The sequence below is a fragment of the Oncorhynchus nerka genome, linkage group LG8 (assembly GCF_034236695.1).
Source record: "Oncorhynchus nerka isolate Pitt River linkage group LG8, Oner_Uvic_2.0, whole genome shotgun sequence".
Taxonomy (NCBI): domain Eukaryota; kingdom Metazoa; phylum Chordata; class Actinopteri; order Salmoniformes; family Salmonidae; genus Oncorhynchus; species Oncorhynchus nerka.
The window spans coordinates 21,740,193-21,752,796 of NC_088403.1; the positions used below are offsets into that span (position 1 = coordinate 21,740,193).

Sequence of the window (12,604 nt, forward strand, 5' to 3'; positions counted from 1 at the left end):
TTGACATGTTGCAGATAAAAGTCTGCGTGTAAATACTTAGCGCAAAGGGATTTTTTTTATCAATAATGACAAATTATGTATACATTTCAATCAGGACTAACTAATCAGAATACTATTATGTTACTGTATAGATGTATGAATTTTCTTTTAATCCTAGTACTGAATATAATGTGTGTAAATATAATCAAGAATTAGAACAATGACTTTCCTTGGTAGAAATGAATGAACTTATCGTCAGACTGGCTAGAATGCTTATCTACACAGGAAAACCTTGGCTCGGTCATAAATTATCTAAAGTGGTGGGAGAACTATACTGCCATTGTACCGGGTGGAGAAGAGACAGGACAGTTCGAAAACTAATGACGTCATTTTCAGTTTATAACCTGTTGTAATTGTTTCATGTTCAGTACTCTGGAGAATATACGCTACAGATTGGTTTTGAGACTGGTATTAAACATTGGGGATTAAAACATGTAGGAATTTAATTCACGTAACAGATTTCCATTTCTATTTTCAACTCTAGGCCAACTGATGGTTTTGTCACAAAAATGGTCCGTAGGTTTAACAATAGTGTCCACTTTGATATTGGCAGGTGCACTCTAGTCAACAGTTGTAGACATGATGAGATTATTATGGACCAAAATTTGAGAATAATTTTATTTGGCAAATGACAGCCAAGCTTCGATCATCATGTCACCAAAATAAGACCCTCAATATTTATTGAAAGGAGCATCTGGGGTGGCAGGTAGCCTAGTGGTTAGAGCGTTGTGCTTGTAATCCAAAAAATTGCCAGATTGAATCCCCGAGTTGACAAGGTAAAAATCTGTCTTTCTGCCCCTGAACAAGGCAGTTAACCCACTGTTCCTAGGCTGTAATTGAAAATAAGAATTTGTTCTTAACTGTCTTGCCGAGTTAAATAAAGGTAAAATAAAATAATAAATACATGACAGAGAAAAGAGGGGGGGACGTGTAATATGACTCGTTACCAAAATGTATTAAATGTTACCCACATTAACATAATGTAATGTAAAATGTTAGCCACATTATCATGTAATGTAATGTAAAATGTTACCCACATTAACGTCATGTAATGTAAAATACGACCCATATTAACATCACGTAATGTACAAGTGCTGTTCCTGAACATCATACTGTTTTTGTATTTTTTTGAGAGAATTGAAATTGATGTGAGAATGCAATGAATTTGAAATGTTGTTTAAAGATTTGTGGATATTTGTATTAATGTTGACCACCTCACAGCAGCCACACCACTTCCACCTGCTTGAACAGTTCAGAATATGTACTCCACTGCCCATATCGGAGAATGAAATATTGAATACAGGTCCACGAATAATTTTGCTTTCAGTGATGAGACATGATTCACTTGACCACGTCTACATAGTTCCTGTAGCAGCATTGCTAGACTAGTCAAGCCCACAAACTTACATGGTTCCTACTAGACTAAACCAGAAGCAGAATGTTACCAAAAAGTGGGGGAGACATGTGTTGACCTACTGCTTATCGACCTACTGTCCAACACGCATTCCCTCACCACTCACTCATTGTCATGTCATTTGAAGAACTCAAGTTTTTTTAAGGAAGAGAAAATTACTAATTTCATTGTGGTGATAAATCAATATTGAATATAATTTGTCTATCAAACGTAGTAAATTACAGTAGAGATGGTGGTGTTATGTTCAGTTTCAGTGTTGGTTTTATAACAGAGAATAAGAGACGAACCCACTGAGCACAGGCGTCAATTCAACATCTATTCCACGTTGAACCAACATCATTGAAATGACGTAGAAACAATGTTGATTTAACCAGTGTGCTCAGTGGGAATGCTCTTTTGTTACACATAATCTCAAAATATATATATTTAGTTATTTAAAATACTTCATTCTTATCATGTATTGTTTTGTATTTTTGTATCTTAGTGGGCATAACAATGGATGAGTCAGACAAATTGAAACAGGTAAGATCACTTGGGAATAAAAATAATAAAATACTTTTCTTATTCTAGTTACATCAGGTTAAGATCTCATCAAAACAGTTTTAAGCATAGGGGTATGACCGTGGTGTTGAAGGTGTGTCCAGCTTTTGGCAGGTTCACAATCCAATGTCAAATTAGCATAGGTTGTTCTTCAAATGAAAAGTGAACTAGAAAGTTACTTCGATATGTCCATACAACTGGCATAGAAATTATATACAACTCAAAACAATGAACTTGGAATACAACAGGGTAATAATTTACAGTACGACAAATAGTAGAATTCACACAATACATGAAAGATACTGTACAAGACCAAATAAGTTAAAGTTGTATTGATGCTGGCACAAAACTGTTGAGGGCTCTATTTGTCAGGTAAAATGACCTGTTGATGGTGTTGATGCAAACACTACGTACTGTAGGCTACTCATTGTCGAGGGGGTGTGGACCAACCATTTAGCTGCTCCTTCTTGTATTATATACAGTGTCTCTGACAGCTTTCAGCAATAATAAAAAATGATTAGAATAGAGAGAATAAACTATGCTCCAAGTTCACTTTTTTGAATGTGGAGTTAGGTCTAAATAACTATGATAAAAGTAGACTCATACTTTGATAAACTTCCTGCCTGCATCAGACAACCAGGTGAAGAGGAAACATAAATATCAGCCACACCTTTTTACCTAACCTGCCGTCTCAGAGTAGCTCGGCACAAGGCGTTTTGCTGCGTCACTCAGTCACTCACTGATCTCTACACCTGGATGGTATACGTAGACAGTGTGATACAATACTTCATCTTCCTGGCATTGTGGATACCAAGGTAAGTTTGAGAACTTGGCTCGGAGGAGGAACTATTCATTATATTAGAAGTAATGACAATGTTTTGACTGGTTATGTATAACTGTTACTCTAAATAAGAGCATTGTGGGTAATCAAAAATCATACGGAATCTTGTACTTCACATTGATAAACTATTTGTTATGCTAATTTGTTTTTTTTATTTTAGTATCTGTTGATTAAAGACGACTTTGCCATATTATGATATAGTATAATAAGTGACCAGAGATCTTTTTGTGACAAGGCTAAGGAAAAGGAAGTTAATGAGGCATGGGTTCTAGTTAATGATTGGTATGATTTTAGACTTTGATATGAGTCTTATGTGAAAACATGGTTCTACAGGTTGGTCTTGTCCAAGGGATTGTTAGTCATTGTTTGAGACGTATCGCTCAAAGTGCACTTGGCGTATTCACAGGGTAGCAGAAGTGTACTTTGTTCAAAAATTGGGGTGATGTCATAAAATATATATATTTTTTAAACTGGAAAATACTCTTCTGGAACATTCCAGACAGATCACACACAGTAGCTCCCAACAAAGCACTCAAAAGCCAATCTAGAAATGTACAAAAGTACATTAATTTATCTTTATTCTAAAAATGGATTAAATAAATGTTTTTCCTCAGCAATCTACACACAATACCCCATGCCATCTCATAATACTCCCATGCCTCAAGCTGGTTTGACTTGTTCCTGTGACTCAGCTAGCTCTGCACGTTTCTGTGGCTCAGCAGAAGCGATCGTCACACAATACCCCATGCCATCTCATAATACTCCCATGCCTCAGCTGGTTTGACTTGTTCCTGTGACTCAGCTAGCTCTGCAAGTTTCTGTGGCTCAGCAGAAGCGATCGTCCCGCTCCTGGTCCTCAGGATCATCCCTCTGGTCGGTGTCCTGCGGCAAGAGCTGCGCGTCAGGGAGGGGGTACTGTCACGTCTACTCCTGCTGCTCTTCTCTGGCGCTCGTTGTCGCCAGTTTACACATTATTACGCACACCTGTCACCATCATTTCCCGCACCTGCGCCTCATGAGACTCGCCTGGACTCCATCACCTTCCTGATTAACTCCACTATATCGGTCACTTCCTTTGGTTCTTTCCTCAGGTGTTATTGAATCTGTTTCGTGTCTGTGCGCTTTTCGTGTTTTTTGTTTTGTACTATTTACTATTACCTTTGCACTCCCTGCACTTGGTTCCTGACTCCCAGCGTACACATTACACTACAACTTCATTGGAGTTCACCTGTGGTAAATTAAATTGATTGGACATGATTTGGAAAGGCACACATCGGTCTATATAATGTCCCACAGTTGGCAGTGCATGTCAGAGCAAAAACCAAGCCATGAGGTTGAAGGAATTGTCCGTAGAACTCCGACACAGGATTGTGTCGAGGCACAGATCTGGGGAAGGGAACCAAAACATTTCTGCAGCATTGAAGGTCCCCAAAAACACAGTGGCCTCCATTATTCTTAAATTGAAAATATTTGGAAACACCAAGACTTTTCCTAGAGCTGGCCGCCCGGCCAAACTGAACAATCAAGGGAGGTGACCAATAACCTGATGGTCACTCTGACAGAGCTCTAGAATTCCTCTGTGGAGATGGGAGAACCTTCCTGAAGGACAACCATCTCTGCAGCAATCCACCAATCAGGCCTTTACAGTAGAGTGGCCAGATGGAAGCTCCTCCTCAGTAAAATGCACATGACAGCCCGCTTGGAGTTTGCCAAAAGGTACCTAAAGTCTCTCAGACCATGAGAAACAAGATTCTCTGGTCTGATGAAAACAAGATTGAACTCTTTGGCCTGAATGCCAAGCGTCACGTCTGGAGGAAACCTGGCACCATCCCTACGGTGAAGCATGGCGGTGTCAACATCATGCTGTGGGGATGTTTTTTCAGCGGCAGGGACTGGGAGACTAGTCGGGATCGAGGGAAAGATTAACAGTGCAAAGTATAGAGAGATCCTTGAAGAAAACCTGCTCTAGAGCGCTCAGGAACCCGATCTAACATCTCTGGACAGACCTGAAAATAGCTGTGCAGCAATGTTCCCCATCCAAACTGACAGAGCTTGAAAGGATCTTCAGAGAAGAATGGGAGAAACTCCCCAGATACAGGTGTGCCAAGCTTGTAGCGTCATACGCCAGAAGACTCAATGCTGTAATCGCTGCCAAAGGTGCTTCAAAAAAGTACTGATGTAAAGGGTACTTATGTAAATGTGATTTTTCAGTTGTTTTTTAAAATAAATTAGCAACAATTTCTAAAAAGCTGTTTTTGGTTTGTCATTATGGGATATTGTGTGTAGATTGATAAATGTTTTAATCAATTTTAGAATAAGGCCGTAATGTAACAAAATGTGGGAAAGGTCAAGGGGTCTGAATAATTTCCGAAGACACTGTATATGGAGACTGTTTCGTTCCAACAAAAAAAGGGTTCAATACATGTAAATAAAAAAAATACGTTTCCAATCTTTCTTATATCGCTCAGATACTTCAGAACACTTTTGTTTTTTTGGGGGGGGGAGTCTCTCTTCCACATAGTGAATCTGTTATTCAACGCGTTTGTTTGGGCTAATAGTGGTAAGGCCAAATACAATTACGATTTTTATTTTTTAATATATATATATATTTTAACTTTAAGAGGTCTTCTAAATCAAATTCTAAATGATCCTTGGTATGACCTTCTTCAAACGATTCCATGTAGATTAGAGTGTGCCTCCAATCATCAGGCCCCTGAGGACTGCAGTTGTCCATCCCTGGTGTACACTGTTTTCTGTACATACTGCATACATCGTCATACAGGATACTCCGACTGTCCTCATGAATGCTGAATTTATCAACAGCACTGAACGACGCCTTAGTTTCACTAGTGATGCATTTTACATTCTTTGTTCCCTGGTGTATTGTCATATAAATAGTTAATGTGCTTGCTGAAATTAATTAATATGTCACCAGCTCTAGCGCTTAACGCTAGAAAATCCTGGGATCCTTGGACCCCCCTTCGGCCATCCTTTGAAAGCCAACATTATAACAGTCTAATGAATACGTTTAATATATCCTATCATTTTATTGAGTTTATGGAGGTCTTAGGTAACATTAGAATATGAAATAAAATGTATATGAAAGAACACCATAGCATGTTCATTTGTTTGTAGCTGCAGGCTATATGAACAAATGAAAAAACGCTAAAACCCCACAATTCAAGTGTTAATTGATTTCAAATAAACACTGTCACAAAGATAATTAATTTGTTAAAGATAGGTCTTAAGGAGCATCATGAATTAAGGGAAAGCATTTCAAAAGAACAGAATGGCATATTTTCTATTTAAATATATTACTGTTCTTTGAGTGTTGAGTTCACGTGGAGAGGCATGGATGGGATCACTGTTATTCAGAGTTGTTGCAGAAGACGCATTTTGGTTGAGTCATTCCGTTCTAGGTATCCCTCTTTCCCTTTAAATTTGCTAGAAAGTTATATCTTCAAATATATAGTATCTCAAAATGTCATTTTTAAGAGTTGTGTGGCAAGGATAAGTGATTTGGAACTGCATAATCTGCTCTTTCTGATACTATATAGTCATCAAAACATTTTACCTGCTTGTGATTTGTAGGAGAATTTGAAAAAAGTAACTTTTTGGCCCATCTTTTACCTGCCTCTGTGTCAATTCCAAGCTGCAGCTGTTCATTGGATTTGTCATATACAATTTAACAATTGATAATATTCTCACTCATCAGACTATTGTCAATTTAATCTTGTCTTTATTATATATGTGGGAAACTAGTTTTGATATACATAGTTTAGTGTGAGGACAGACGCTGGGAGACGAGAAGCAAGTACAGGGAGTGAAGATATAATGGATAAACGGACATGGGAAAAAAACAATGTCTGGACGGGGAACAAAACAACATTAATGCAGACATGGTGAAGAAAAGGAGGAAGTGACAGATATAGGGGAGGCAATCAATAAGGTAATAGAGTCCAGGTGAGTCCCATGAAGTGCGTAATGATGGTAACAGGTGTACGTAATGATGGGCAACTGACACCCTCAAGCCCAGAGAGTGGGAGTGGGGGCCATCATCAGCTGCACAGGCTGACTGCCAAGGAAGGACCTGCAGTGATTCATATTATAGGATATATTAAATATATTCATTTATAACACAAATTATTTTTGTCACATTAAGATTCTGACAACGACAGTGTGTTAAAAAGATTCATTTAGGAAAAGTTAAGGATGGGGGGATATTAAAAAGGCTTCTGTTTTGAGTCAACATGACACTATTGGCTCTCCTAGTGTTAAACCGCTTGAGCTATCAACACTAACTCATCTTTGGAATACGCAGACTCCCTGTCAGCAGGTTACTTGAAGATATTTTTGATACTATTTATACTTTTTGTACTACAGCCATATTTGCATAAAACACAATGCATTAAAATGGCCATCAACTTCAATGGTAAAACATTTAAAATTCTAGATGCTACATCAGGCTATCCTAACTTCAAACTGTCTATAACCTTTACAATTTTAACCGTAACAATATGAATTAGCATACATTTGCATAAAGCTTTCTTAATTTAATGCCAACTATCTATAACAACACAATGGAAGACATTTCAAATGTGACTTTTTTTAAACTATATAGACACACCAACCCAACTTTCACATGCTCAGGCTATATAATACATTCAAGCAATCTTTCTAACTACTTTTTCAGCTATAACCAATCACTACCATTATTATAATGTATTTCACATCCATAAATACTTTTAGTTGTTGTTGATATTCTAGAGTGGTTTTGATTGGTCTCTTTTCTCTTTCAAAGGGTCAAGCTATGTCCACTCCGGTTTCTCAGGGGGTTCTACGGCCTGTTCTGATTGGCGGTTTTTTTATGGCATGCTTCGTGGGAATATTCTTAATTTACTACAAATCCCAGATCAAGTTCCTTTCATGCCCTACTGACCAGGCATCCCACGAGGGGAAGGCTAGTTGTTCTCCTTGCCCTCAAGTAAGTATGGCAGGAAACAACACAGGGCAAAAAACACACCATGCCCAGACAGCCATTCAGGCCGATGATGACGGAGACACAGACACTATCATTTTGATCTGGATGTGGCCATTTGGTCATGCCTTTGACATAGACTCTTGTGTCTACTTTAACATCAAAGGCTGTCACCTAACAGTGGATAAAAACCTTTACAGCAAGGCGCACGGTGTCATATTCCACCATAGAGACATCCATGGAGACCTGAAGAACATGCCCCAAGAGCAACGTCCATGGTTCCAGAAATGGGTGTGGTGGAATGCAGAATCACCGGCTAACACAAACAGGATCCCTGGTGTTGACCACTTGTTCAATTTGACTGCCAGTTATCGACTGGATTCTGATATCAAGGTTCCATATGGGTCGCTTGTCGAGGTAACCAGTGAGGATAAAATCTTTGAGCTGCCCAAGAAGGACAAATTAGTCTGCTGGGTAGTGAGCAACTGGAACCCAAACTACAAGAGGGTACAGGTGTTCAATGAGCTCAGTAGGCATGTCAAAGTAGAGGCCTATGGGAGACATTTTAGTAGATACCTAGAAAACGAAGACTACTCAAAGACGCTGTCCAGCTGTAAATTCTACCTGGCATTTGAAAACTCCATCTACAAAGACTATGCTACAGAGAAGCTGTTCAACGCTATGAAGTTGGGAGCAGTGCCCATTGTTCTAGGTCCATCCAGGGACAACTACGAGCAATTTATCCCAAGGGACTCTTTCATCCATGTGGATGATTTCTCCTCTACAGAGGAGCTGGCAAAGAAGCTTCTCTTTCTCGATCAGAATGAGGAAGAATACATGAGGTACTTCACCTGGCGAAATAACTTTAAAGTCCAGGGGTGGTGGTTTGGACTTGAGCACGCCTGTCGCTCATGTGATTACATTAGAAGAAATAAAGGATACAAAACTTTTCAGAAACTAAATAAATGGTTTTGGGGCTAAGTGACACATTTGTAGTGAGACATTTCTATGTAAAAGGACCCATTAACGCCAACCTGTGAAGTTCAATCAATACAATGTTTTATAATGCCCTTTTTATATCTGCAGTTGTCACAACATGCTTCTACAGAAACCGAATCTAAAACCCCAAAGAGCAAGCAATATAGAAGCACGCTGGCTAGGAAAAACTCCCTAGAAAGGCTGGAACCTAGGAAGAAACCTAGAGAGGAACCTGGCTTTGGTTGTGGCGGGAGGAGATTATACGAATACATGGGCATTAAGGCCAGATCGTTCTTCTAGATTTTCAAACATATATAGGCGACCAGTAGGGTCAAATTCTAATTATAGTGGTTATAGATGTCCAGGACAATGTAGCGTGAACGGGTCAGGGTTCCATAGCCGCAGACAGAACAGCAGAAAGTGGATCAGCAGCACGACAAGGTAGTCCGTTCGGTGCACAGGTCAGGGTTGCATAGCTGCAGGCAAACAGCAGAAGCTGGATCAGCAGCACAACCAGGTCTTTCTGGTTCTCAAGTACCTCCAGCAGTACACATTTTCATTGGAGCACTGGATAAACACACCTCATTCAACTCATTGAGGGCTTGATGATTAGTTGACAAGTTGAATCAGGTGTGCTTGTCCAGGGTTACAATAAAAATGTGTACTGTTGGGGGTACTCGGGGACCAGGGTCGGGAAACACTGACTTAAAACAGTGAATGTTCCTGAGTGACCGAGCTACATTTTTTACTTAAATCTACTTGAAAATCTATGGCAAGCCCTGGAAATGGTTGTCTAGAAATAATCAACAACCAATTTGACAGAGCTTGAAGAATGTTTAAAAGAATAAATGGCAAATGTTGCACAATCCAGGTGTGGAAAGCTCTTAAGCCTTGTTCACAATGCAGGCCTTAATGCTCTAATCTGTTTTGGAATACTGACTGTCCAAACAGCAAGTTACAAGTGACCAAATCAGATCTATGTGTGTTCAGACAGCAGTCATTTGCTGATAAGGCTATGCTAGTTGTCATAGTAATGACAGGTGTGTGTGTGAGAGAGCAGTAGTGTAGGCTGATTGGTAGTAGTGCTTCCTTTCACTCAGAATTTGCAAAGCAAGCTAAAGTGACAACAATGCCTGCCATGGACGTTTCCCAGTTGATTTGAATGTTTAAAATCAGAGTGGAAGAACACTTTTAAAGCCTCAAAGGATAAGATGATCCAACTTGTCAAACTGAGTAGCTAGCAAGCAACAAGATATGCCAAATAACAGTCTAAAAAGCACTTGAGGGTAAATAAATCACAAGTCACATGGCCAGAAATCCTATTTTTATCTTTTATTAAAAAATATATATATTTAACTTTTATTTAACTAGGTAATCTAGTTGAGAACAAGTTCTCATTTACAACTGCGACGTGGCCAAGATAAAGCAAAGCAGTGCGACACAAACAACAACACAGAGTTTCACATGGAATAAACAAGCGTACAGTCAATAATACAATAGAAAAAAATAAAGTCTATATACAGTGTGTGCAAATGGCGAGAGGAGGTAAGGCAATAAATAGGCCATAGTAGCGAAGTAATTACAATTTAGCAGATTAACACTGGAGTGATAAATTAGCAGATGATGATGTGCAAGTAGAAATACTGGTGTGCAAAAAAGCAGAAAGTAAATAAAAACAGTATGGGGATGAGATAGGTATATTGGGTGGGCTATTTACAGATGGACTATGTACAGCTGCAGCGATCGGTTAGCTGCTCAGATATCTGACTTCAAACCACCTACGAAGGCTGTTCAGACTGCGGGAAAAATAACAGATTCAAATCGGATATGCAAATAAATATGATTTGGGACACTTCATACTGCCAATGTGAACATTGCTTTAGAGACCTACCCAGAAAGTCACACAGCTGTATATCGCTGCCAAAGGTGCTTCTACAAAGTATTGCCTCAGGGATGTGAATAATTATGTAAATGAGATATTTCTGTATTTAATTTTCAATTCAAAAATAATATATTTGTCATTATTGGGTATTTTTTGTAGATTGAGGGAAAAATATATTTAATCAATTTTGAACTTCAACTGTAACACTATTTTTGTTTAAAATAAATAAATATATATATTATATATATATATATATAATATATATATATAAGTCAAGGGGTATGAATACTTTCTGAAGACACTGGGCCCTTTCCAAATTTACCCCTGGACAGGGCAAACCACACCCACTTTTCCAAAACACAACCCCCACACCAACATAGGGATAACAACAGACCACTAACTTACTACCCTGAGACAAGGCCAAGTATAGCCCACAAAGAGTACAGGAAGGATGGGAGAGCTCAAGCAAGCCAGTGACTCAGTCCCCGCAATAGGGTCAGAGGAAGAGAATCCCAGTGGAGAGAGGGGAGCCGGCCAGGCAGAGACAGCAAGGGTGGTTCATCACTCCAGTGCCTTGATTTTCAACCTTCGCACCTCCAAACCTGACTGTTGAATGTTCTGTTTTTGCACACTGTTTGCATAGTTGTTTCATTGTTTGGACAGAATATACTGTGATTACAAATGTGAAATATAATGTAAATGTCTATCACACTAATGTCTTGTCATGACAGAAAAGGTAACAAGTTATAGTTACTCACATTTAAATCATTATTTGCCCAGATATCTGCTGATTCCAGTAATTCTGTTATTGTTTCAGGGTAATAAACTGACAATACACTGAACAGGGTTTGAGAATGATGGATGGAAAAGAGGAACTCTGTTACCATAGTGTTCTTGTATTGTTAACCCTCTTGCACAAAAAATGTGGTATTACCATGAAACAATGCTGAAGGTGTTTCTGAGCAAATAGTGTTTGGAAAAATATAACTTGTTAGCAAATAATGTAATGTAATGTCAAATCAAATTGTATTTGTCACATGCGCCGAATACAAAAGGTGTAGACCTTACAGTGAAATGCTTAATTACAAGCCCTTAACCAACAATGCAGTTAAGAAAAATAAGTGTTAAGAAAGTATTTACTAACATAAACTGAAGTAAAAATGTAAACATTAAAAAATTATTATAAAAAGATAAGAAAATAGAAAAATAATAAATTATTAAAGAGCAACAATAAAATAACAGAAATGAGCCTATATACAGGGGGTACAGAGTCAATGTGCGGGAGCACAGGTTAGTTGAGGTAATTGAGGTAATATGTACATGTAGGTAGAGGTAGTGACTATACATAGATAATAAACAGAGAGTAGCAGCAGCAGCGTAAAAATGGGGTGGGGGGTGGGGTCAAATAGTACAGGTAGCCATTTAATTAGCTGTTCAGGAGTCTTATGGCTTGGGGGTAGAAGCTCTTAAGAGGCCTTTCGGACCGAGACTTACCGCTTGCCGTGCGGTAGCAGAGAGAACAGTCTATGACTGCGGTGGCTGGAGTCTTCGGCAATTTTTAGGGCCTTCCTCTGACACGCCTGGTATAGAGGTCCTGGATGGCAGGAAGCTTGGCCCCAGTCATGTACTGGGCCGTACGCACTACCCTCTGTAGTGTCTTATGGTCGGAGGTCGATCAGTTGCCTTACCAGGAGGTGATGCAACCGTTCAGGATGCTCTCGATGTTGCAGCTGATCTGAAGACCCATGCCAAATCTTTTCAGTCTCTTGAGGGTGAAAACACATTGCTGTGCCCTCTTCATGACTGTCTTGGTGTGTTTGGACAATGATAGTTTGTTGGTGATGTGGACACCAAGCTCTCAACATGCTCATGTAATGTAAAATGTTGTCACACCCTGACCATAGTTTGCTTTGTATGTTTCTATGTTTTGTT

The 12,604-nt window shown here is 39.1% G+C and overlaps 1 protein-coding gene across 1 annotated transcript; it reads left to right on the plus strand.

Annotated features, from left to right (window-relative positions):
- Positions 1 to 2,497: 2,497 nt before the first annotated feature.
- On the plus strand, positions 2,498 to 10,433 carry LOC115132924 (4-galactosyl-N-acetylglucosaminide 3-alpha-L-fucosyltransferase 9-like). The gene is made up of 2 exons (XM_029665646.2): positions 2,498 to 2,808; positions 7,636 to 10,433. The coding sequence occupies exon 2, from the start codon at positions 7,645 to 7,647 to the stop codon at positions 8,791 to 8,793; it is 1,149 nt and encodes a 382-aa protein (XP_029521506.1). The 5' UTR covers positions 2,498 to 2,808; positions 7,636 to 7,644; the 3' UTR covers positions 8,794 to 10,433.
- Positions 10,434 to 12,604: the final 2,171 nt, after the last annotated feature.